General features: G+C 54.7%; 2 protein-coding genes across 3 annotated transcripts; both read right to left on the minus strand.

The window, feature by feature from the left end:
* Nucleotides 1-265: 265 nt before the first annotated feature.
* WDR86 (WD repeat domain 86) lies at nt 266-10,634 on the minus strand. Of its 2 annotated transcripts, none has more exons than XM_081038228.1 (7): nt 10,057-10,634; nt 9,322-9,601; nt 5,089-5,230; nt 4,278-4,698; nt 3,548-3,683; nt 831-934; nt 266-553 (listed from the first exon to the last, which is right to left on the minus strand). In XM_081038228.1, the coding sequence occupies exons 2-7, from the start codon at nt 9,482-9,484 to the stop codon at nt 389-391; spliced, it is 1,131 nt and encodes a 376-aa protein (XP_080894354.1). In that variant the 5' UTR covers nt 9,485-9,601; nt 10,057-10,634; the 3' UTR covers nt 266-388. The 2 variants fall into 2 exon arrangements, with proteins under 2 accessions (XP_080894354.1, XP_080894355.1); XM_081038229.1 differs by lacking the exon at nt 10,057-10,634 and adding an exon at nt 9,793-9,963.
* A 9,833-nt stretch (nt 10,635-20,467) lies between these two features.
* On the minus strand, nt 20,468-23,716 carry CRYGN (crystallin gamma N; the record flags this gene model as incomplete). Its single annotated transcript, XM_081038525.1, is given in 6 exon segments — nt 20,468-20,615; nt 20,617-20,703; nt 21,742-21,833; nt 21,837-21,880; nt 23,484-23,612; nt 23,615-23,716. Coding segments are annotated over 6 exon segments (537 nt in total). The 5' UTR covers nt 23,652-23,716.
* Nucleotides 23,717-24,038: the final 322 nt, after the last annotated feature.

Consider the following 24,038-nt stretch of genomic DNA (forward strand, 5'->3'; position numbering starts at 1 on the left):
ACAGTGTCTTCCGAAAGACAATTTGCCAAAATAATGACAATTTGCGGCTCAGTGGCTTTTTGAAGAAACATCCGTTTCCTCTCAGCAGGAAAGGTTTGGCTTCCGGGGACATGGGGCCTCGGGACTGTAGGCTGGGGACCCTGAGTTCGGAAGGTCCCGGGTGGGCCGCTCTGCCGGGGCCTCGGGCCGCAGGGGTTGGGGCCGGGCTCCCCGGGAGCGAGCACGGTCTCCCCGCGTGGGCCGGCTCCCAGAGGACCCGGGGAGGGCCTCAAATGTCCACGACCCCGAAGGAAAGGCAAAAGCGCCGCTTGGCCGCCTCGTCCCCTGCCGCCACCGGGGGGCGGGCGCGCTCCCTCCGCGAGTCCCCGGGCGGGCGGGTGGCGGCGGCTCAGGCGGGCGGCAGGGGCGCGGGGGCGGCGCAGCCCACCTTGTTGCTGAAGAGGCGGGAGAGGCTGCGCTGGGGTGCGGAGGGGCGCGGCGGCGGGAGCCCGCGCACGTCCCAGAGGCGCAGCGCGCCGTCGTGCGAGGCCGTGTACAGCACCTGGCCGTGCACCTGCGGGCGCGGGGCGTGCGGCTCTCAGCTACCCCGCCCCCTGCCGCGGCGTGCAGGGCACGGGCGTGCACGTCACTACGAGGCCGACTGATGGGGGCGGGGACAGACCTCAGCCCAGGGGACCCCGGCTCCAGGGAGGAAGCTCTGCCTGCGGTGGAGTGCTGGGGGCGTGGGGCCCGGCCAGCCGTCCCTCCCTCGCCCCCTCCCTCGGCGCCCGCTGCCTCCGGGCTCAGCCACCAAGCCGCGGGCCCAGGGGACAGCCAGCGAGAGCGCCTACCTGGATGCAGTTAATGATAAACGCGTGGCCGCGGAACACCCTCTGCAGCGCTCCGGACTGGGCGTCGAAGGCGCGCGCGCGGGCGTCCCCGCTGCCGGTGAACACTGTGGACACACGCGCCACTGGGCCTCCCGCCGAGCCCTCCCGTCTCCGGGACGCCGCAGGGCAGGGGCAGGGCGGGCCGATTCCCCGGGACCCTCTCCAGGCCCCATCCGCCCGCCTTACAGGGATGTCAAAGGTTCAAGAGGGGAATAGAGGAAGCCCCTTGAAAGGAAGGAGGCGGCGCCTTCAGGACCTTCACTGCATTTCTGTGAGTCAGGGCGACTGCTGGGGGCCTGCTGGGCCTTTCTCGGGCTTCCAATCGGCCTGCGCTGTGCTCCCAGGTGTTTCTGCCTGCTGAGCGCCATCTGGGCCCAGGTTCCACTCAGGCCTTTTGGTGGCAGCCGGGTGTTGCCGGCAGCTCTGAGCCCTGCCTCGGGGGTATCACCCCTCCCCCCATCGTCTGAACAGCCTCCGGAGCAAGGATCAGCCAGATCCCCGCCCCCAGCAATGAACTGGGCCCCCCAGAGTCCAGGCCCATGGGGCCCACCAGAGGGCCTCTGCCCAACCTCTGGCCTGGGGAGCCCCGTTTCCTACATTGTAATTTCGTAGGAGTGTTCCCAACCCCCATGTGTGTCCGATTCACGGGCAGGGCTTGTTAAGAGGCAGACTGCTGGGCCCACCTGAGCTTCTGACATAGGAGGTCTGGGGTGGGGCCTGAGAACCTGCATTTCTACCCATTCCAGATGCTGCTGCTGCTGCTGGCCAGGGACCACACTGAGAACACTGGCCTGGTACCCGAGCAGCTAGTCTGCTTGTCCCAGCTGACCCTGACACTAGGGCTCAGTGCAAATACTTCATCTGGCAGGGCCTTCCCGGAAGTGGAGAGAGAAACAGGTAAAAAGGATGCCCATTCAGGTGTGCTGGTGAGCAGGTGACTGCTGGGGCCTTGGGAGAAGGTGCAGACCACGGCTCAATTGTCCCACCCGGGGGCAAGGATGCTGGGCTACTTATCCAGCAATTCCATGAGTCACAGGCCAAGTGCCTCTCTCGGTGTCAATTCCCAGCGCTGCTCACAGGAACATGCCCTCAGGCAGAGGACTTCAGGTGCTACAGCAAGAAGCACCTCTGAACGTGGTACCCACTGCATGTGCTACACCCACCCGCAGCCTGAGCTGAGCATGCCACAGCAAGTACCCCCAGGGGGCTCCCTTCCTACTCCACGTCATGTCACTTGCCTATTGAGAGCCTTTCTGTTACAGCCACCTGTAAATGTGGCCCTGAGGGAAATTTCATTTCTGGGTCTTCAGCTCCTTTCCTGCCTTCCCCTCCCACCAACTCTGTGTAGCTGCTGAACATCCGGCGGGTGGGAAGAGGGTCAGGAATTAAGTCTAACCATCCTGCAGCCTGCTGGCAAAGACCAAGGACCAAGTTCCTTAACAGTGGGCCCCAGGTAGGGCCCCTAGGATTGGATATAGCAGTAGCTTCCATCCCAGCTGCTGCCAAGGGGAGGCGCTCTAGGCAACATTCTTTTTAAATTAGAGGTCCCGGACTCGGGAGCGGAGCCATAATCACACTTTCGGGTTTGGATACAGGAAGAAGGGAAAAGTAATGTTTCCTTGTCAGACACCTAAACCCAAGGGCATCTCAAGTTCTATTTTCAGAGATCCATATTGTCTTCATCTAACACCTGTGCTGCGAAGTCACTGGAAGTTTGCACTGTGACTCTTCCCTCACCCCAGTGCTAGGAAGCTGACTTAGGCTCAGCTCTGGGGCTTCCTGCTGGTGTGTGTGTGTAAATAGTGTGTGTTGGAGGGACTGATAGCAAATCGTAACATTGGGGAACGCATTGGGAAACAGATCTTCAGGAACCTGGGAGCCCCCTCCCATGCCTGCGTGGTGTGCTTGGCTGGTTGCTTCCCCGGAACAGGGTTTGTCTTCTGCGTGTGCCTGGAGTGTGAACGCATGGCAAGTCAGTTCAACAGAGCCAGCAAAGCCCAGATGTGTGACAATTTGAGACCCATGGGATAGACAGCTTGTTGCCTACCCGATGAGCCATTCTGCTCTTCTTTCTTTGCAAAAGAACCCTGATTAGTCTTGGGAGCAGTGTCCCCTGATAAGAGATTTCATTCCTCAGCCCCTCTTGCAGGAAGAGGTCAAAGAGATGTATACAGAAGTCTTTGGGTGGAGCTTCCAGGAAAGATCTTTAAAGGGGCCTACTCAGCTAGGAGACTCATCCCTTTGCCCTTCCCTCTTCTTCCTGCTAGCCTGATACATGACACGTTAGCTCCAGCAGCTATCTTGAACCATAAGGCCCCTTAAAGGTGGAGGATATGTGCTAAGGATGATAAAGCAAAGTGACAGGAGGGACCTAGGTGCCTCATAACTTCATGGAACCATCCATTCCAGCCTACACTGACAGCCCCTAAAAGTCTTCTATCTGAGAGAAAAACAAACCGGATCATTCAGACCACTGTTATCTGGGATTTGCCGCTGCCTTTCAGTACTGACCATCCTGAATGGCAGCTGAGGCGCAAGGGGACCTCGAAGGAGAAGTAGAAAAGTAGAGAGGCCCTGACCAGGGAAGATTTGGTGGGGGCAGAGGCGTGACGGGGACAGGCAGGGGCAAAGCGGGTGCAGCAAGCTGGGGCGGTGTGGGGAGGGCCGGGGCCACTTACAGGTGCCCGCGTGGTACTTTAGGGTGCTCACGCTGCGTCTGTGGGCCGTGAATGTGCGCACACGCTCCCCTGTGTCCATCAGCCAGCACTTGGCCGTCCTGTCGGCGCTGCCTGAGTACACGTGCTGGTTCACGAGCTGGGGAGGGAAGGTCGGCGCTGGACATTGGTATCGCTGGCTGCAGAGGGGCCACAGACACCCCCGCCTGTGGGTCCCACCCATCTGCCACTCCTGCTCGCAACATCCTGCTGCCCCTCCCTTCTCCGAACTGTGGGTCAGGCAGGCAAGCAGGCCATCTGACCGTCACTGTGCCCTGGACCGAGTCACAGACTCTGCCCCGCAGCCCCTTCATCCCCAGCCCCTCCAGGGCTGTCACAGATACGACCCATTCGGCACTCGGCACTGGAAGAGCACGGATGGCCAGTGTTCCCCAGCACAGTGATTATAACTGCAAAGTGTCAGGTAGGTAGATTACTGCTAACCCAGCATGACTAGTGTCCTCCTAAGAGGAAATGTGGATGCAGGGGGAAGGCCACTGAGGACCCAGGAGGCGACGGCTATCGAACAGCCAAGGAGAGAGGCCGCAGAGGAAACCAGCCCTGTGGACACCTTGATCTTGGACTTGCAGCCTCTAGAGCTGGGGGACAACCAATCTCTGTGTTCAAGCTGCCCCATCGGTGTAGGTGGCTACACAGCCCGAGTGACCAGTACATCGGAGCCGGGTGGTCTCACCTCCAGGCAGATGACGGGTCCCTGGTGCTCCCGGAACACCCGCAGCTGCTCCCCACTCAGGATGTCCCAGGCGCGGATGGTGGTGTCCGTGCTGCCAGTGAAGGCCGTGTGACTGGGCGTGTGCAGCACAAGGCACAGCACCGCGCCGGTGTGGCCCCGCAGCGTCTGGTGGCAGCAGCCACTGGCCACCTGCCACACCTTTGCCATACCGTCCGTGCTGCCTGTTACCAGGAGGCCCCCCGCCGCAGCCTCTTCCTCAAAGGGAGCCCCGGGAAGGTCCCAGGGTGCAGAGTAGGCTAGAGTCAGAACACAGTTGCGGTGGCCCCGGAACTCTCGGGACACCTGTCCTTTGTCCACACTCCAGGCGCGAGCTGTCCGGTCATAGGAGCTGCTGAAGAGCTGGTTGTTGGCGACCAGGATCCTGGTGGCAAGAGGGGAAAGGTCAGGGCTCAGACCATGCAGGATTGCCTGGCGGGCTGTCACAGGAGACCTTTGACTGGTGTCTTGCACGCTCAATGAGCCCAGGTGACGGAAAGCACAAAATGATTTCAGAGAAAATCGTGGGCTGGAGTATCCAAGGCCCCCTGCTTCAGGAGGGACAGTGAAAGGCCAGGAGAGCCCCCCAGGAATATCAGGGGCCCCACGCAGAGGCTCGGCTTCTGGGCTTCCACCACCCACAGAAGGAAGCCCAGCCTCAAGATGTGCTTGGTCACTGCCATCTACACCTCCACCCACCCCTGCATGGACAGGTACCATGACAAGCAGCTGAGTCCTCCCTGCCTGGCAGCCCGGGGCCCCAGGTCACGCTGACCTGTTCACAATGGACGTGTGTCCTCGGAACACCTGCAGGCACTGCCCGGTCAGCACGTCCCACTTCCTGATGGTGCAGTCAGCGCTGCACGTGAAGGCGGCCTCATTCTCCAGCTGGCAGAAGGTCACGTAGCTTTCGTGTCCTGTAGATGAGGGGAGGCGTGAGCCTACCGGGCCATGCCAGCTCGAGCTTTTCTTCCAGGAAGAAGGGAAGAAAGCAGGGGGCGGCGAGGGTTTCAGATAAGTCCAGAATTGACAAGACCTTTGAAATGACAAGTTGTGTCTGGTAGAGTCTCAGGAACTATGGGGTGCCAGGAACAACTCAGGGGGCACTCACCCTGCCCCCCAATCCTTTTATTCCCTCACCTTCCACGCTCTTCTTCCTCCCTGCTCTCCTTCCCTCCCCCTTCTTCATCATTATCACCTTTCAGTCTTCTTCAAAGTTTTCAGCTGCTTGTATTCACTCAACCATTCGACAAACCCAGTGTTACGGAGGCAAGTCCGGAGGCCAAGGACGTGGTCTTCAGGGCCCAATGCCTGGGCTCCGCTTCTGCTACTGTCTGCCCGTTGGCAAGTTATTTCATCTCTCCGGAGGTGCCTTGATTTCCTTGACATGGCAAAGGAACAATGCCTATTTTGTGGGGGCTGTTGCACAGACTGAGTAAAAGTAGGTGTTAGCTGTTTGGGGAGAAACACTGTGGTAGTCCGAATAATGGCCCCAGTGATGTCAGGTCCTAAGTCTTGGAACCTAGACATGTTACCTTACTTGGAAAAAGATGCATTGGCAGATCTTGAGATGGAGAGGTGATCCTTGATTATCAGGATGGGCCCCAAATGGAACCGCAAGTGTCCTCATCAGAAGGAGACAGAGGGAGATGTGAGGACAGAACAGAAAGAGACTTGAGGGTGTTGGCTCTGGAGACAGTGTGATGTGGCCACAAGCCAAGGAGTGCCGGCAGCCACCAGCAGCTGGAAGAGGCGGCCGATTCTCCCCTGCAGGTTCTGGAGGGAGCACAGCCCTGCTGACACCTCGATTTCGTCCCAGGGACACTGATTTTGGACTTCTGGTCTCCAGAACTGTGCGAGAATAAACTTCTGTTGTTCTAAGGCACCCAGGTCACAGCAGGCATAGGAAACGAATCCAGATGCAGACAGAGATGATTAAGACACATTTCCTGCCTTGAAAGTGAGGAGCCCACGCAGGAAAGATCATCAGGGAGCGTGACACTGCAGGACAGAGCGTGTCAGGGGTCAAGGGAGCAGAAGCCTGTGTGTTGCCACAGAGCAAGTGTCCACGTGGTGCTGGTGGGGGAAGAGCATCAGGGGGAGGAGCCGGTACTCACGAAGCAGGAGGGGCCCCTAAAGCCAGAATTTAGGTGTTTGGCAGAGATGGAGGGTGAGGCAGAGACAGCTAGGATGGAGGGAGGGCCACCAGAGTCGTCCCCTGCCTCATGCCCCTGGTCGTCCCTCTTGTAGGTGCAGTTGTCAGATATTTTAAATAGCGCCCTTGTCATGGGAACAGTGTTTGTATCTCAGGTATTATTCAGTAGCCCCAGGAGACTTCGGGGTCCTTATCCTAGCAGGGCCTGTTGTCCACCTCAGACAACTTTCAACAGCACATTGAAGCTGAGTCTATTTGAGGGGGACTCAGGGACCAGAGAATCAACAGAATCAAAGGAATGTTCGACCAATGAGCCATTTCACTGATAAGAACATTGATGGATTCACACATCCACACATTTGGGAGAAATATTTATAACACTAAGGATTTTGATCGAATTGTAAAGTTTCATTTAGATGTCTGGGCTCAGAACTTAGAATCTCCTCGGAAGTTTCAAGCAAATTCACACTTTTTTTTTTTCTGACCCTGAGTTTAAGCCTAGTTACTCTTGCAAGAATTCAACTTCCTGTGTTCTAAGAAACAATTGAAAAAAAAAAAAAGACTAAGAAAGAAATGTTTTCCAGTCTTTTTGGATAGCATATACCAAGCCTCTAAGAAAACAACGTTTGTGCGAATTAAATAAACACTCGAAGAAGTTGCAGATTATGTTTCCCTTAAAACACACGTCAGTTTAAAAGTTGAAGGCTAACTGTGTTTGGCAAAACACAGCCCAGCTTTTTGCCAACCCCAAAGAGTTTATAAAATATGTTAAGATTGTCAACAAGCTTTGCCCGAGAGCGTTTCTGTCAGCGGGAGGGCTGGGCACTGTAAGAAGGAGCCTCAGGCTGCCTCACGCTGCCTCCGGCTGGCCCCAAGGCTCACGTCCTGCAGTCCTCCACAGACCCGAGCAGTGGGGCGCTCGCCCAGGCCCCCCGGACAGGCTACGTCAGGACAGCACCCCCATTCAGGCTGCGTCCTCCCATCTCAACACCATCTCGACAGCAGGAAGGCACAGCGCCAAGTGTCAGTGAGAATTCGGCCAAGAAAAACACTGAGAAATGCTAGGACACCAGGACACCTCTGCTCAAGGAAACTGAAGCTATTAAACCATGGATGCTGAAGACCAGGACATGTGGGACCCCTTTTATGACACACGGAAGTTAAAAAAAAAGAAAAAGAATATGTACATTGATTGTGAGTCAATAAAAATATAACCACATAAACAAAGACTTAAGAAGTGATAATGAAATTTTTCTATGAAAAAGAACCTCATCTCTGCAGCTGGACCAGGCTGACCCTCCGAGGGTGGGGGGGCTGGCCCTGAGCTGGCTGAGGCGCCCTTCAGGGATCAAGGCTCCCAAGTGGAGGAGCCCCTTCCTCTGTGCACCAAGCACCCACCCGGCATCTGAAAACACAAGCCAAGTGAGTCCTGGCTCAGAGCCCCATCAACAGAGGGGAGCTGGGGGCTGCAGACTGGGTCCCTGACCGTTATCCACAGACCAGAGACAGGGCTCCACTGCCCCAAGGGTTTCGGGGTCACCGAGGTAACAAGTCCTCTCCCAACCATGGGGATGGATGAGGGAGGGCATGAGGGAGGGAGGGAGTAGGGGAGGGAGAGTTTATTATGTCTCCAGGGACCACAGCGCCTTGGCCTCGAGCTGTTGGAATTGTGCAGAATAAGCAAAAAAGCCAAACTAAAAATATTTTTGAAGGGATGAAGAGTGCAGATAAGATGCAGTTATTGTGTTCAAAGAACATGCTGAGCCTCCCGGGCTCCTGCCAAGGCCCTCCCTGCCTGCCTGCCCACACACCCTTGGTCTTGCTGCAAGTTCAAAGTCAAAGTGTCCTTCCACATAAAGAAGTGTCTCAGGGCTAGGGATCCAGGGTCTGCAGTAACAGGTGGGCTGGAGCGGGCGCATCAAACTGGAACCACCTTCGACTCAGCATGAAAAGTTGTGCCTTTCCCTCTGTTGTCCCTGGCAAGGCTTCTGTCTGTCCCTCCAGACACCTCTCCTCTTTTCCAGCCTACTCTCTGGAGCTCCTCGCATCCCCCTGTAAGGTCACCACTGCCACCACCCCCGCCGGCAGGGTTCAGACAGCTGGGAGCCCCAGCCAGAGACATGATACAGGGACCCAGGGTAAGAAATATATCCACCCCCGATGAGTAAGAACGCGAATATAAACCGATATGTATTTGTAAAACTTTTACGGCACTCCTGCTATTTCATCCAGTGTCCCAATATGTTAAATTGCACATGAAATGAGACAGCAGACAGCAGGGCAGGGGGTGGGGTAGGGGTTCAAATTTCAACTCTACCCCCCACTGTCTGTGACCCTGGCAGGTTTCTTAACTCTGTGCCTCAGTTACCCAGTAGTGTGAGCAGGGCACACGGCCGTGCTCAGTACCGCTGGCACTTAACAAGCCCTGGTCGCTACCCTAATGTTCTCAAGGGACGTGTGCAGCCAAAGGTGACCCGGCCAGTGAGAGACCAGGCAAGGCGCTGCTGAGCTGCAGGGGTATGGGTGCGATTTCTCTCTGTTGGCAAAACGGTTGTAATGGAAATGATTTCACGCAGCGACTTAGCAAGTGACCTTCGCTCCCCGCAGAGGGCGCCCCTCAGCCCACTGACCCGGATCTCAGCCAGCCCTGCGCCCCCACCCCACCCCACCCAGCACCCCCAGCCCGTGTGCGCCGGATTGGGTGGATGCTGGACCCAGGCGGGCGCCCTTCCACGAGTGCCATGGGGTGGGTGGGGGCTGGACTTCGGGTATGGGGTCTGCGGGCGGAAGAACCGAGGTCTGAGGCAGGCAGGCGAGTAGGCGGAGAAGACAGAGCGAGAGCGGCGGGTCTACCTTGGAGCAGGGCGCAGCACTGGCCGTCCGCGGTGCTCCAGAGCCGGGCCGTGCCGTCCTCGCTGCCCGTCAGCAGGCGCTGCCCGTCCGGGCTCAGACTGAGCCAGTTGATGCCCCCGCGGTGCTCGGCGCAGACCCTCAGGGCCGACCCGCCGCCCCCCATTCTGCCGGCCTCGCGGGGGGTGAGGAAGAGGCTGGCCCGCTAAGGAGGAGCACCCCGGCATCCGCAGTCCCTGGGGCTGCGACCCGCGGCCATCGCAGGGGGCCGGGCACCAGGCTCCTGCAGGGACACCGGGCGTGGCGGGGTGAGATGGGGCACCCTGGCTCCCGCGCCGCCCACAAGACCTCCCAGACCGCTGACCCGGAGGGAGCGGCCCACTTGGGGTCCCCTCTCGGCTGATGGGGCAGTCCCAGCCCCACCGGTGCAGAGGGCCCCCCTTCCCCATGCCCCTCGGGAGACCCGCACCCCACCTGAGCAGGCCCCTCCCTCTGGGGCCCAGGCGAGCCAGGCAGAGACGTCTCGGGGAGCGCTGGGAATCCCGTATCTCTTTGCGGGGCGCCGATGGTGGGGGGGACCGGAAAGTCGAGCGCCCAGCGCCCCGCGCGCCCTCCCAGGCCAGCGACACGCGCTTGGGCGGTCGAATGCCGAACAATACAGTCCCGCCTGGCTCCTCCTCAGAGACCACCCCTCAACCTGTCCCCTCCCACTCCTCGGGCCTGCGCTCCAGCCCCTACCCCACGCTCCGCAGCTCCCGGGTCCCGCGGGGCCGACTTTGGCCCCGGCCTCAGCACCCGGGGCACCGGCTGTACGTGCGACCCTCCCAGCTGCCGGCTGAGGCTCTGGGCTCCCGCCCTCTGCCAAGCCCGCCGAGCTCTAAGGCCGGGACACGGGAGGAAGAGGTGGACCGAGGGTCCGGGTAGGGGAGACGCGCACACCCAGGAACTCGCTGAGCCGGCAGCTGCGCGCCTCCATCGGGCACGCCGGCTCCTATCAGGCTCCCAGCTCTAAGAACGCTCGGCAGCCTGGGGGGCGCTCCCCTTGTTGGAAAGAGCCCTAGTCTACCCTTGCTGGGAAATCACGCGCACCCCTCGCCCCGAATTCTAAAGAAGTCCGCGGGGCAGGGTGTGGGGGCGCTAGAGGCGGGGGCAGAATACAAGCCCAGGCGGAGAGGGCTGTGGCGCTTCCGGGAGGTCTGGGTCACCCCCTTGAGCGGCCCGCTGGTCCAAGGCGCCATCTCCAGCGGGTAGTGTGCTGGGGGCGTGGAGCCCCGCCCACCACGCCTATACCTTTCAGCCCCCCACCCCGCCCCCCATGCCTGGGACTGTCCACCGAGGTCTCTACAGGAACCCACAACCAGGAGCTTCTGTCCAGTGGTTCCCATTAGGGCAGTTCCTGAGACGCTGCGGGGGAGGGGGGGTTGGGTTGAGGTGGGGAGGGGGAGGGGCGGGTGACCTCCAACTCGGATTCTCCAGGCCCTAAAGGCAACAGGATTTCCCTCTAGGGCTCTTTCGAGAAGCTAGTGGGGCAAACCTCGATGGGATTCATGATTGTGTGTGGGGGGGAGGGGCGGGGCAGAGGAGCAGAGTGGCTTTGGAAAGCCAGACCTCATTACAAGGCCGTACCTTCTCTTAATGGTTGACCCTGTCCAGACTTCAAAGAAAACCCCATAGTGGGGTCCCACAGGGCGTTCGGACATTTATTTTCCAAGTGGCCTAAAGCGAGAAACCCAAACTCGTGAGTTTGCAGCTCAACTTAAGGAGCAGGACCTTACTTTGTAGGCAGTGAGCATCACGGAAGGGCTGGGGTGGGGTACAGTGGGATTTGGACCGGAAGACACTGATGGAGGTGGGTTGAAAGGAGGCAGGAGGGAGCTACAGTGATCCATCCAGCAGGAGAAGGGAAGGCAGAAAGTGGCGCTATATTCCGGAGCTGGACTTCAGAATCTGGATGTGTGCGGGTGGAAGGGAGGACCCTAAGCAATGTCCATGGTGCTGTATTTGAACGCGTACAAGCACAGGACAGATTGTACCATTCACTAAAGGAGGCTGTAAGAAGCTTCAGTGTTATTATGACTGTTATTCATGTTTGGAGGACAATTATCAGAGACTTAAAATTATTGTTGAGAGAATAGTACATGGCCATATACCCTTAGGTCCCTGTATAAACACGTGTCCCATGTTGTTAGTGTTGCCAGGGTCCAGGGAGGGATGGAACCAGCATTGGACACCAGAGAGAGTCCCCTAGTCCCTGAATCAGGCTGAGCTGGAGGGTCCAGAGTCTGGCTGAGCTGGAGTCCTGGGCCCAAGTCGGTCATACTCCCTACATCCCCTCAGTCGCTCCAAAGGGTCACTGTCCTTCCAATCTGGTTTAAGATTAAAAAGGAAGCAGGCTTAGAAAACAAAATCTCCCTCTTATGCCAAGAAAATCTTTGTATTGGCTACTGCCTCTAGCTGCTGGCCTCTGAAGTCAGGAGTTAGGTCCTTTGAGCAAGGGACTTGCTGCTGAGAGACTGGTTCAGAGTGAAGTGGAGAGTCTTACGAGGGTATGCATATGGCCCTCGTAAGTCACCCCGTAAGACATTAGGGTCTGGAATGTCTGGGCCTTTCCTCGGTGTCTGACCAGGCCTTTTTTAGTAAAGACCCGGCTGTTCTGTAGTACGAAAACCAGCTGGTAAACATCCCATCTCCCCAAGTTTTCACTTTAGGGCCGGCCGGGTGGCGCAGGTGGTTAGAGCTCTATGCTCCTAACTCCGAAGGCTGCCGGTTCGATTCCCACATGGGCCAGTGGGCTCTCAAAAACCAAAAAAAAAAAAAAAAAAAAAAAAAAGTTTTCACTTTATCTCCTCCACAGACTTCCTGGCAGCTTCAGAGAAATGTCAGAGGCTAACTAGATAAAGGGAAGGCAGTTTTTAAACAGCTTTTAGAATTTATAAGCTTTGACTTCCACCTCTGGCCAAGATGGAGTCATAGAGATTAGATTTACCCTCCTGCCTCCTACCTGAAACAACCAAAATAACACACAAAATATATGAAGCAATAGTTTTTAAGACAATGGATATCAGGCAGTGAAGGACAATAATTCCTGGGAGATGGGAAAAATAAGGTGAGCCCTGCCACTGGCCCAGCTCACTGCCCTGAGAGCATTTCCAGACCACAGAGTAGGAAGGGGGAACCAAGATGGAGCCCAATGGACTCCCTGAGTTACAGAAAGAGCTGAGCATCCAGGAGGAATAAAGTGGCTAGAGGTGGCAGGATAGAGTACCACAGAGGACAGACCTCTGGAGATCTATAGAAGGCCCCTCTCCCGTATGCAGCTGGACACTGACCAACACATGCATGTAAGAAAACTACTCAAAGTGGGAAAAGAAGTAGAGGTAACTGCCCAACCCCACAAGGGGCTCAGACGAATGCCGCGGGGACATGCAAACAGGTTATTATCTGTATTCTATGAGCTCAGAAGGTGATGGAGGAGCATGAAAGATATCAGAGTCCCAACTGGACTTCTAGAGATGAAAACAATGTCTGACATTAAACAACAATGACAACCCAGCAGACTGGGCATGACGGAATAAAACATTAGTAAACTTGGAGACACAGCAGTAGAGACTATCAAAAATGAAAAACAGAAAAAAAGAAATTTTTAAAATGAAAGAGTAGAAGAAGTGAGCTGTGGGACAACTTCAAGTAGCCTAATACATGAGTAATTCGAGTCCTTGAAAAAGAGGAGAGAAAGAACAGAAAAAATATTTGAAGAAGTGATGGCTGAAAGTTTCCAAATTTGATGACAATTAGAAGTCCACAGATCCAAGGAACTCACCAAACCCAAGCACAGGAAACATAAAAGACACAAGCTCCATCAAGAAGAATATATAATTGTAAAGCAGAGCAAAGAGAATATAGTCAGTGATATAGCCAGGTGGGTACTAGACTAATCGGGGGGTATCACTGCATAAGTTATATAAATGTCTTACCACTACGCTGTACACTGAAAACTAATATAAAATCACATTGAATGGCAAAAATAAAAATTAAAATAAACAGGACTATATGATCTGAATAGCCCCATATCTATTTTTAAAATTGAACAATTGAGATTTATCCCAGGAATTCAAGGTTGGTTTAACATTCAAAAATCAACCAGTGCATGGCATAAGGATAGAAATATAGACCGATGGAATAGAACTAAGAGCCCAGAAACAAACGTACATATCTACAGTCAATTCATTTTCTACAAAGGTGCCAACACAATTCAAAAGAACAATCTTATAAAAAAAAAATGGAGCTGGGACAACTGGACAGCACATGCAAAAGAATGAATTTGGACTCTGTACCTCACACCATATACAAAATGAAGTCAAAATGGATCAAGACCTAAATGTAAGAGCTAAAACTATAAAACTCTTACAAGAAAACATAGGTGTACGTTTTTATGACCCCGGGTTAGGAAATAATTTCTTAGATATGACACCTAAAGCACAAGCAAACAAACTATAAAAGAAAACATTGGACTTCATCAAAATTAAAAACTTTTATGTTTCAAAGTTTACTATCAAGAAAATGAAAACTCAAATCCACAGCATGGGAGAAAATATTTGCAAATCATATCACTGATAAGAGTTTAGTATCCAGAATATACTTTTACAAACCACAAATCTCTTACAACTTAACAATAAAAAGACAAATAACCCAGCTTAAAAAAAATGGGCAAAAGATCTGAATAGACATTTCTTCAAAGATCTACAAATAACTAATCAGCACATGAAAAGGTGCCTAACCTGGCAAGCCATTAGGGAAATGCAAATTAAAACCACAGTGACCTAATAGAATGGCTAACAAGAACAAGTCTGATCGGTCCAAGAATTTTTGTTGGCAAGAATATTGGCAAGGAGCTGCTAGAACTTCCATATACATCTGATGTGAATATAAAATGGCACAAGCACTTTGGAAAAGTTTGGCGGTTTCTTAAAGAGTTAAACACACCTACCATATGACTCATCCATTCCTCTTTACCCAAGAGAAATGAAAGCATATGTCCACATGAAGACTTACACATGAATTTTCGTAACAGTTTTATTGCCAATAGTCACAAACTGGAAACAACCCAAACATCCTCTCCATTTTATTGGCCAAGTGGCCTGCAGGGAACTCCCTCTGGCTCTGCTACAGGGGTGTCCGTCTCCCTTGTCAGGGTCCTGGTCTGATCCCTTCTAAATTACTGAGTTTCCATGTGCTGTTAAGGGAACAACAAAAAAAAGCTTTCCCCCTCATTCCAGATTTCAGTCTTTACGAAGCAGAGGGAGGAATATATGGGGCAGAGGGACCTTCCAAGCCTCCTGTCTTTTCTCTGTGCAGGCAGCAGCCATCTTTGGTTTACAGTTTCAGGCCAGCTCTTCAACTTTTCTTGTAGGTAACTACCTGAAACTAACCCACCATTCACATTTTCACTGGCATCCTGCCTGCAACAGATCACGGTGAGGCAAAACCAGGTCTCTGTACTCACCACCTCGGGCTGGTAGTGACAACAGACGAGGCTGATAGAACCTTTTCTGCCTACCATGTTTCTCCAAAAATAAGACCTAACTGGGAAATAAGCCTTAGCATGATTTTTGAGGATGACATCCCCTGAACATAAGCCCTAACGCGTCTTTTGGAGCAAAAATTAATTTAAGACCTGGTCTTATTTTGGGGGAAACACAGTATTTTATCCCCCCAAATACTTAACAAACAAAGATTCCCATGCTATTGGAATTTTTTATATTATTTCACTATAATCAAGTGACAATTACAAGGCAGGTATCTGCTGACCACATTGTGTAATAACTTTTAGCTTCCATGACAACTTTTCAAGTTGTCATGTATTATCTTCCTGGTTTTACTGATGAGGAAATTGAGGCCTAGAGAGGGTAAGTAGATGACGTAACTCCCCCAGTAAGTGGGAGATTTCAGTTCTGTTATGACCCAAGTCCACATGAGGAATCCACCAAAGGATATGGACACTGGCGTGAAAGGAGCAGGCCTCCCCTCTGTGCCTGAGACACAGAAGCTTTCTGGTCCTTCCTTCCTTCTCCAATCCCACTTAATCTTCCTAGAGAGAGAGATCTTGGGCAAAGGGCTGGCGAGAATGCCTTTTCCTGAATAATAAGATGAGGAATGTGGGCATCACCCCTAAGTGCGTTTCTCTGTGGATGGAGACAAGCGAAGTGATAACCAGTCTCTTGATGCCGGATCCCTCCTATCCCATCAGAGATCTCAGACACTCTGCACGTGGGCCTCTCTCCTCTTATGAACAGCTTTTCTTCTCCCCCAGCACAGTAAGGCATCCTGGGTAGAATGTGTGCATGCATGCTCGTGTGCACGCGTGTGTGCGTGCGTGCGTGGCCAGGCAGGGCCATGAGGGAGCCTGGTTTAGCAGCATCTGTTTTCACTCATTCCAGAAGATTTCCAGCTGCCCACAAAATGATGCATTTGCTTGCTCTCGGAGAGGATTCTGAAGCCAAGTTTAATTCCTATGGAGCTTGTTAATCTTACAAAGGGTAATTTACATGCGTTTAGCATCCTTCCAAAGGGAAGCCACTCTCTACACCTGCCTTTATTTTGCTCGGAGTAAAAAGGGTGGGGTGAGCGGGCGTCAGTCGGGATCTTTGGTTGCTGCGAAAGAAACTGAGTTTAGTGAGTTTAAACAAGGAAAGGGGATTCGTGGGAAGGATATCAAGTGAAGGAAGAGACAAATGTCCAGGTTTAAAGAAGGATAAGAACTAGGGAAATGCTGGGGGGGTCTCAGCAGACAGAACTTGTGGAATTTGTGTCTAGGATGCTATGAGTTTCCTTGGCTCCGTCAGCCCTCTCTCCTGGTGTGATTTGGTGCCAGATTTAATTTCCAAGGAGAGAGAATTTCATGGCTCCATAGTGCATTGCATTTGTGATGAGTCTGTCCTTTGGCTGTCCAGGGATCACACACAGTCACCCCACTTTCTATGGTCACAGTTCCAGCAGTGCCCCTGCTTTCCAGGGCCTACCCCCACGTGAACCACACATGCACTGCTCCATTCCCAAAGACAGTTCCCCCAGGGAAGGGATTCTGGGTAGACAAAGGCAGCCCCCGGTCTTGGGTGAGGGCTGGACTGCACAACGGAGACCCGACGTGTGACCATAAGCGAATGCCTTCACCTCTCAGCGCCTCAGTGTCTTGTCCACTAGGGACCACAACACGCGTCCTGCCCTCCTGATGGGTTATCACTGGATGGCACTGAAGACACGGGTGAACTTGGATGTGCTGCTGCAGCCATCAGACACCCTCCCCCCTCCCTCTCTAATCTAAACAGCCAAGGCGCCTCGTTGTTTCCACCCAAATCTCTTCCCTCTGGAACCCTTTCCCATTTTTCTCCCACAAGGAGCCACACTTCAAGTGGCATTCGAGATTATACAATAACATCTTTAAGTCTTTTTCTTCTGTAAGAGAGAGTAACCGACCCACCTCATTATCTGTAAACATGGTTGAGGATAGCGTTTTGGACACAGTAATTATTCAATAAATGTTAACTGTGTTGTTGTTATTAGTATTTACTAATGACCAAGTATGGCCAGGCCCGGGGTTGAATAGCCCAATTAGATTCCTTAGAATTAGCTAAATGTTCCTGTGTAAACAAGGGATGTTCAAATCTCCCCCACGGGAAAGTTTACCTTGGCCTTGTGCCATTGGCCTAGCCCTGTGGGGTGTTATTAGCAAAAATCCTAGGAAGCTTGTTATTTTCTTTGCAGGAGGGGGATATGTTGATGATGCAGCCCGTGAAAGTCAGCATGGGTCCCTGGAAGACTTCTCCCTCTGGCCTGAGTCCCAGGAATTGCTGTGCTCCTCCTGGGACCATGGTTTCTTTTTATCTTTTGGACTCGGCATCATGGAACTGACCCTGCTTGCTTTGGCCCAATCACGAGCCCCACGCTAGCAAAGAATCAGGACTTTGCTCTGTGGGTAATATTCCAGATGCTGAGTCCCTCACCCCAACTTCACCTTTTTGTTTCTTCTACCTTTTTCAAAGATCTCTTCATGTACCTTTTCTATCCTGCTTTTTGAGTAAGATAGCCTTGGCATCCAGCCCCTCCATGACGTGTAAAGTGGTACTTGAGGGCCCCCTCTCTGTGTGGAGGGCTGCTGCCATCTCTGGAGGCTCCTGGGGAAAGGATTTCCGGCCAGCAGGCTTATTCGTGGGAAGTGCCCATTCCTGTGGCCTGCTGGGTCTTCTGGGCCCAGCTCCCTATGCCTGACACCCAGGGGCAGCTTCCCCAGTCTTCCATGGGAAAGGGCCCCAGGAGACAAGCAGGTTAGCTCTAAATTGTGGGTGTTGGGGGGTCTGGCAGGGTGTGTGGTTCAGTCTTCCTGCCCGTGCCCCTGATCCCCAATCCGAGCAGTCCTACACAATCCCAACTCCCTCCGGTTACACATGGACTCTCCCTCATGGTGGAAAGCTCCTCACCCCTGCCCCCCACTCAGGGGGCTCAGTCCTGGGGGTCCCAGGTTGGCATGGACCACATGCAGTGTTATCACTGCCCACCACTCTGCCTGCTCCCCCACACACGCTGGTGGAGCGCGGGGCTGGTCTCAGCTTCCAGCACGGCCTTCTCCAAACCTGCAGGCCCTTCCAGGGACCTGCCAGCCCCTTTTAGGCAGAGCCCATGTCAAGGAACAGAGTCAGCTGGACTCTGCAAGATATTTTGTTTTTCTTTTTCTTTCTTCTTTTTTTTTTTTCCTGTGGGGATCAAACCGGCAACTTTGGTGTTATCAGCACCACACTAACCACCTGAGCTAACAGGCCACCCCCACTGCAGGATGTTTTCAATGGCTGATTGCAAAGAGGGGGGTAGCCGTAGGCAGCAGGGAGGCCAACATCTTTCTGTTTAGAAAGAAGACCATTTTATAGATCCAGGCTTCACCCCCTGCAGTGTAAGTCACTCTGTCCAGGGTCACAGGACTGCTCCCAGACACCTGTGCGGCTGAACAGGGGCTGGGGCTCAGGAAGTCGGGGTTCAGCCAGGTCCTCTCCCGGCTGAGCCACCGTGCAGGAGGACATCTCCCTGGGACTTTCAGTTTCCTTTGCTGTCCCCACACAGCCTCAACATGAGATCAGTAAGAAGGTGACAGGTTGTTCAGGGAAGGGGAGGTGCAGGCAGGTAAGACCCATAGGGTCCTGCAGGATCTGGGAAGATCTTCATACCCAAATTATCTCCCACAGCCCCCAGCATCCCAGTCACGAGGAGCTCGTGTTTCGTCTTCATTGTGGTAAAATATACAGAACACGAGATTTACCGTCTGAAGCACTCTCCAGTGACTCAAGCACGCTCACACCGCTGTGCAACCATCACCACCGTCATCTCCAGAACTTTCTCATTTTCCCAAACTGAAGCTCTGAAGCTAAATTTTTAAAACTCTCATACAACAAGTTTATTGAAACTCCGTGTTCAATAAACAAAAGGTATGTAGGACTCTGACGGGATTTTTCCTGGTGGGGTGAAGACAGAGACCGGAGGCCTTCAGCAGAGAATGTGGGGAGCCCCCGGGAGCACAGGGAGCCAGCTGGGCTCACCTGCAGGGAACAGGCAGGGAGGCTGGGGGAGGGGACAGGAGACTGAACACTCCTGGGCCAGCCCTCAGCTACCCTCCCCTCCCAGGGGCTTCAAAGGGAATGTTTCTCCTGTGGTCACACTGGGCCTCATAAACACCACATGCCGGCCCCTGGTCAGCAGGGGGCCAGCGGGCAGGCCGGGGACTGAGGGCTGAGGACAGGACGATGGCTACGAAATCCCCAGCTTTCCAAACCACAGAGCAGAGACAAGTATGTGAAGCATGTGACTCTTCAAAAGGCACTGGCCCTGGGTCCTCCGACCCCCTGGACCGACTTCAGACGGATTACAAGCCTGCCCACAAGCATTCTGGTGGGAATCTTGTCCTTTCCGAGGAAAAGCAGATTTACTGACAGATTAGGGAGCAGGGGGCTGGGGTGAGGGGGAGTTCACCCTGGAGCACAAGCCTATCAGTGAAGCATTAAATCACCACTTAATCAGCTGCCACTATTGCTCAGTGCTGGGAGCAGGGGGACTCGGTCAAGAGAAACCTGTGGAATGCACGGAAGGGCTGTGAGGCCTGGCCCCTCCCCTGGCTGCTGGGGTGCTGGACTGAGCTCCTTGGACCCATGGAGGGTTTCTTTCATCAGCAGTTCTCATTTGATCTTTTGGAGGGGGTGCTATTGTTATCCCGCTGTATACCTGGGGAAACAGAGGCACAAGGCAAGCACCTGTTATTCCCGGAAATCCCCCAGTCTCCAAAATAGGCTCCTTCCTCCTTCTGCCCCCCCGCCCCGGGCCAGTGTCCACTCCCAAGGACACAGGATGGACCCAGTGTCCTAGACAGGGCCCAGGCCACAGACAAGTCCCCGGACTCCCCCATGGGTGTGAAGGGTCTCCCTAGCCCTGTGAACGGGTGGGGGCTGGAGCAGAGGCTCTGAGCTCCTTCCAAGCCCCCTTCCCTCCATTCCCATAGAGCCTACCTGTTCTGGAAATAGCCTCCTTCAGCTTCCAAGCGCCACCTCCTCTAATTTCTCTCTCCTTATAGGATATAAGGGGCCAGTGTCCCTGGGAGCCAGCCCATCCTTTGAGAGGGACCAAGTCACATAAACACCAAGGCCAAGAGACACTAAGCGGGAGTCAGGCTAATGGCTTGGAGTGGAGGATGTGGCCTGGCAGCCCCGAGGTGCTGAGTCAGGGAGAGGCACAGCTGCAGACCCCCCCTTAGCTAGAGACCCCCACACACACACCTCACTCCTCCCATCACTCTCTCCCCTTCTCCCCTAACTGGGAGGGGATGACCAGGGGTCAGAGGAAGCACCCTGGCTCCCCCAGGAGCTTGTTCTGGGGCCCTAGGTGGTCCCTCCAACTCAGGGCATGGGCTTTTCACGTGTGAAACGAAACGATTGGACTCCATGACCTTCAGGTCCCCTCTAGCCCTAATCTTACCCCAGTGGGTGCCTCACAGTACCCTCCACTACCCTCTGGGTCCTTGGGGCCACCTGCCCTGGGGAGTCCTGCCAGCCTCTGCCCAGGGCCTGGGTCGTGCCCTGCAGGCTGCCCTGCCATCAGGAAGGGGCAGAGAAATCACTCAGGCCAGCTCACTCTCCACTTTGATGACGTTTATTCCCCATGGTCCCCAGTCCCAGGGGCAGGAAGGGCCTGGCCCTCTCCCAGGCCTCTCCTGGCTCTGGCCTAGCAAGTTGACAACTCTGCAGAGGGACTGGGTGTGTGCTGAGGGCCGCCCAGGAGGAGAAGGTGCAGAAGTGCCCCCGCTCCACCAGGGACATGCGGCCACGGTAGTTGGGCTCCTTGCACAGGACCCACCTGGGGCGGGTGCAGGTCAGGTAATGGGGGCTGCGCAGCTCAGGGTCCCCACACCAGCCCCCCACCATTCCGCTCCCCGTGCTAGGCCACCCTTTCACTCTGGGGAACACCGGTGGCCCCCAGCCCTGCTCTTGGCTTATTTCCACCCCCCAACCCACTGTCTTTTCATTGTCCTTTGTGCTGGGGTCAGTGCTGGGTGTGACGTGGGTACCAGGGTGCGCAGCAAAAGCCGACATTTTAAACTGACCAGTCTGCAAGGACCAGGAGTGATTCCAGGGGTCTCTTTCGCACTCACTCTTTCCTGCTCTCAGAAAGGGTGGTCTGGACACACAGCAGCCGGCACTTGACAGGTTGCCTGGCACAGAATGAGGACCAATTACTGTTCATTTCCTAGTGTATGCCTAGTGCTGTTTTAAGCCCTGGAGATTCCAAAGTCAGTCCACACACAGGTTCCTGCCCCCCAGGGACACCACTTCCAGTGGGAAACCGGTGTGTGAAGGCAGCTTCTCGGAGGAGCCGGCCCAGGGGGGCCCTTCCTTCCTCCCAGCTGCAGTTTCCACAGCTCCGAGCCCCTGGGCAGTGACTAACAAGCCTGAGAGCAGAGATGGCAGACAAGGCACAGAGCAGTGTATGGACACCTCGTAGAGCCTGGTGCTGGGTGGGGGCAGGAGAGAACACGCCCACCCTTTGCCACCTGGGAGGCTGGGCTGCAGGTGAAGGGCACCCAGGTAATCAGGACGGTTTCCTTGGCTCAAGAGAAGCAAAAAAAGTCCTTAAGATCAGTCAGATCAGAGACCTCCAGTGTGCAAAGTGCCTCGTCCCCCTGCTCTGCTGTGGAGGGCGTCACCCTCAGTGGTGACTCTGGGCCCTGTGTCCCCTCACTGTGGCCTTGCTGAGCCACAGAGGAAGCACCTTACTGTCCGACCAGGGCAGGGGACAGGCTCCCCACCTGCTGGGGTCTGACCCACCCTGCATCCTCCCCACACCTGCTGTGCAGGGCTCACCTGTGGTCAGTGACCACACCATGAGGCTACTCATGCTCTGTCCCCATACACCTTGATGGCGTTGACACAGTTCTTGGCCCAGCCCCGACTCTGAAGGAAGGGACAGTCGTCCTTGAACTCCAAGCACTAGCCAGTGAAACTGCAGCCCTCCAAGATTACTAAGCAGAAATGCCCTATGCTGCGGGCCCCGGGAGGGTGGAGGAAAGAAAGAAGGCCAACAGCACAGAGTCTCCCTCCCCGCAACCGGAACTCAGAATCACCTGGCGCTCTGGGCACCGGAGTTCCTGGGCTGGGGGCTGTAAGTGCCCCCACCCCAATATGCGTACTCCAACCCAGCACTCTGCTTGTTCTCGCACATGAGATTTGGCTGGATGAAAGGGGCGTTACTTCAAAAAGCTGCAGGGCCCCTGAACCAGCCCAATCGCAGAGCGGGGGACAGTGGCTATGCTCTGACCAGGGCCAGGGGCATTGGGCTCCCTCCTGGCACTTGGGATGGGGACTCCTGCCCCAGCCACACAGTCAAGTCACTCTGTCCCTAACTCCTGCCACCCACCTCCCCAGGCCGCAGCCACAGGCAGCCTTTACATGATAATATTTTGCAAACTGAAATAGAACCTTTTATTAAAACATGAAACCAGAAGTCTAAAACGAATACAGAGATCTCGTTTGCTGAAAAGCTTTCAGGCTCCCTGGGATGAGGACATAGGTCTCCCTATAAGATGCCGTGTTTCCAAAAGACATAAGTGGGCCAGCTCCCGCCAGCTCCCGACTGGCTCTGACGCCAGCAGGGGCCCCGAGGACAGCTCTTAGGAGAACAGCAATCAAAGCTACCTAGGGTGCTTCTCATATAAATAGCACTAAGATCCAGGGCCACCATGTTAATTCTTTTTTCCAAATGTCCGTGGCCCAGAGGAAATACTAAGAAAGCACTCTTACAATGTGAGGTGGCAAAGGCCAGCTGGTTTTGCCACTTGTGTAGAAAAGAGAGGGGTCCCCATCCAGGAGGCCCCTTCCCCAGGGTTCCTCAGGTGTTCACTAGCACCCCTGGCCCCACATGCAGGGAAGGGTCCCCTGCAGACACACGGCTCAGGAATCAGCCATTTCCCACCCAACCGTCCGGAACTCACTTTGACTTGGGAGAATCCTAAGGAATGGGGAAGCTGGGTCCTCAAATCCCCCCGAGAGGACAACTAGACATACACAGTCCTTTGCCATGGGGAACGACACCCTCATTTGCTCTCCCTACACACATGGGGCCATACTGTGCGATGGCGGCCACCTGTTAGCTCCTGCTCCCAAATTCCTGCTGACTGGCCAGTGACAGAGCTTCTTCCATCAGCTTTTCCACGATTGAGCATTGAAGGGTCCTGAAAAATGCTACAAGGTGACCCGCCTGGGTGGACACACCAGGCCCAAGTCAGCCTTACTTTATGGCCAAGTGCTCCCCCATCTGGTTGCAAAACCAAACTTCCAGTATTTCCAACAGCATTTGACATGGAGAATTCAGCAAGATTTTGAGATCAGAAATTTAAAGTGGTTGCGTAATATGTGCCTGAAAATACAGGCATTAAAATGTCCAGAGGCTTGCCAGCTGGGTGCGCATGTCATCGCCCCCACTCACGAGTGGCTGGTTCTGTGTGACATCTCTCCATCTTAACGAACCCATAGCCCCATCAGATCTTAACACTGGGAAGGCCACGCTCCCTGTCTGTCCCATGTCTGACCAGGCCTGCCCCTCGGTCACTCCAGCAGGAAGCACCAGGTAGAGTGGTCCACTCACCATTCCCACAGGCCGACAGGAGCCCATGTGGTCCTTGTGGCCATTCCAGCGGAAGAAGTCAGGGTAGTTGCCATGCTGCAGGACGAACTGCTGGCCCCGGAAGTCGGGGTGGTGGAAGCAGACCCGGTTCCGCTCTTCACACGGATAGACTTCACCCAGTTCATCACGCCCCAGCCCTGGAAGTTGTCACAGCCCCCAAAGACCTCCAGCTCCCGCCCCGTGAGTGCTTGCCCTCGTGCAGAGCGATCTAGAAAGGCCGGGTTGGAGGGTGCAGGGTCACAGGCTTCTCTCGGTTAGTTTGGGAGCAGACACCTGGGGCCCAACACCCTCCACTGGACCCTGACTCCTGGGCCACTGACGCCCAGATCTGCTGCATGCAGTAGGTACTCAACACTGCTGACTGGGTGAAAGAACACATGGGTGTTGGGCTGGGCTCAAACCCAGCGCCCAGCCCACCCCATGCCAGGAGCACACGTTGAGCACATTCCAGAACGTACGTGGGGACCGGGACTTACTGTTGGGCCAGGGGCCCAGTTGAAAACAGACTCTTC

This window comes from Rhinolophus hipposideros, assembly GCF_964194185.1.
Source record: "Rhinolophus hipposideros genome assembly, chromosome: 25".
NCBI lineage: Eukaryota > Metazoa > Chordata > Mammalia > Chiroptera > Rhinolophidae > Rhinolophus > Rhinolophus hipposideros.

What these genes read in the sequence shown, in the direction of transcription:
- WDR86 (XM_081038228.1), bottom strand. Translation starts at nt 9,484, where the DNA reads ATGGGGGGCGGCGGGTCGGCCCTGAGGGTCTGCGCCGAGCACCGCGGG. An exon ending in CACACGTCCATTGTGAACAG is followed by an intron (nt 4,699 to 5,088) that starts GTCAGCGTGACC and finishes TCTTGCCACCAG; the next exon opens with GATCCTGGTCGCCAACAACC. An exon ending in TTATCATTAACTGCATCCAG is followed by an intron (nt 554 to 830) that starts GTAGGCGCTCTC and finishes CCGCGCCCGCAG; the next exon opens with GTGCACGGCCAGGTGCTGTA.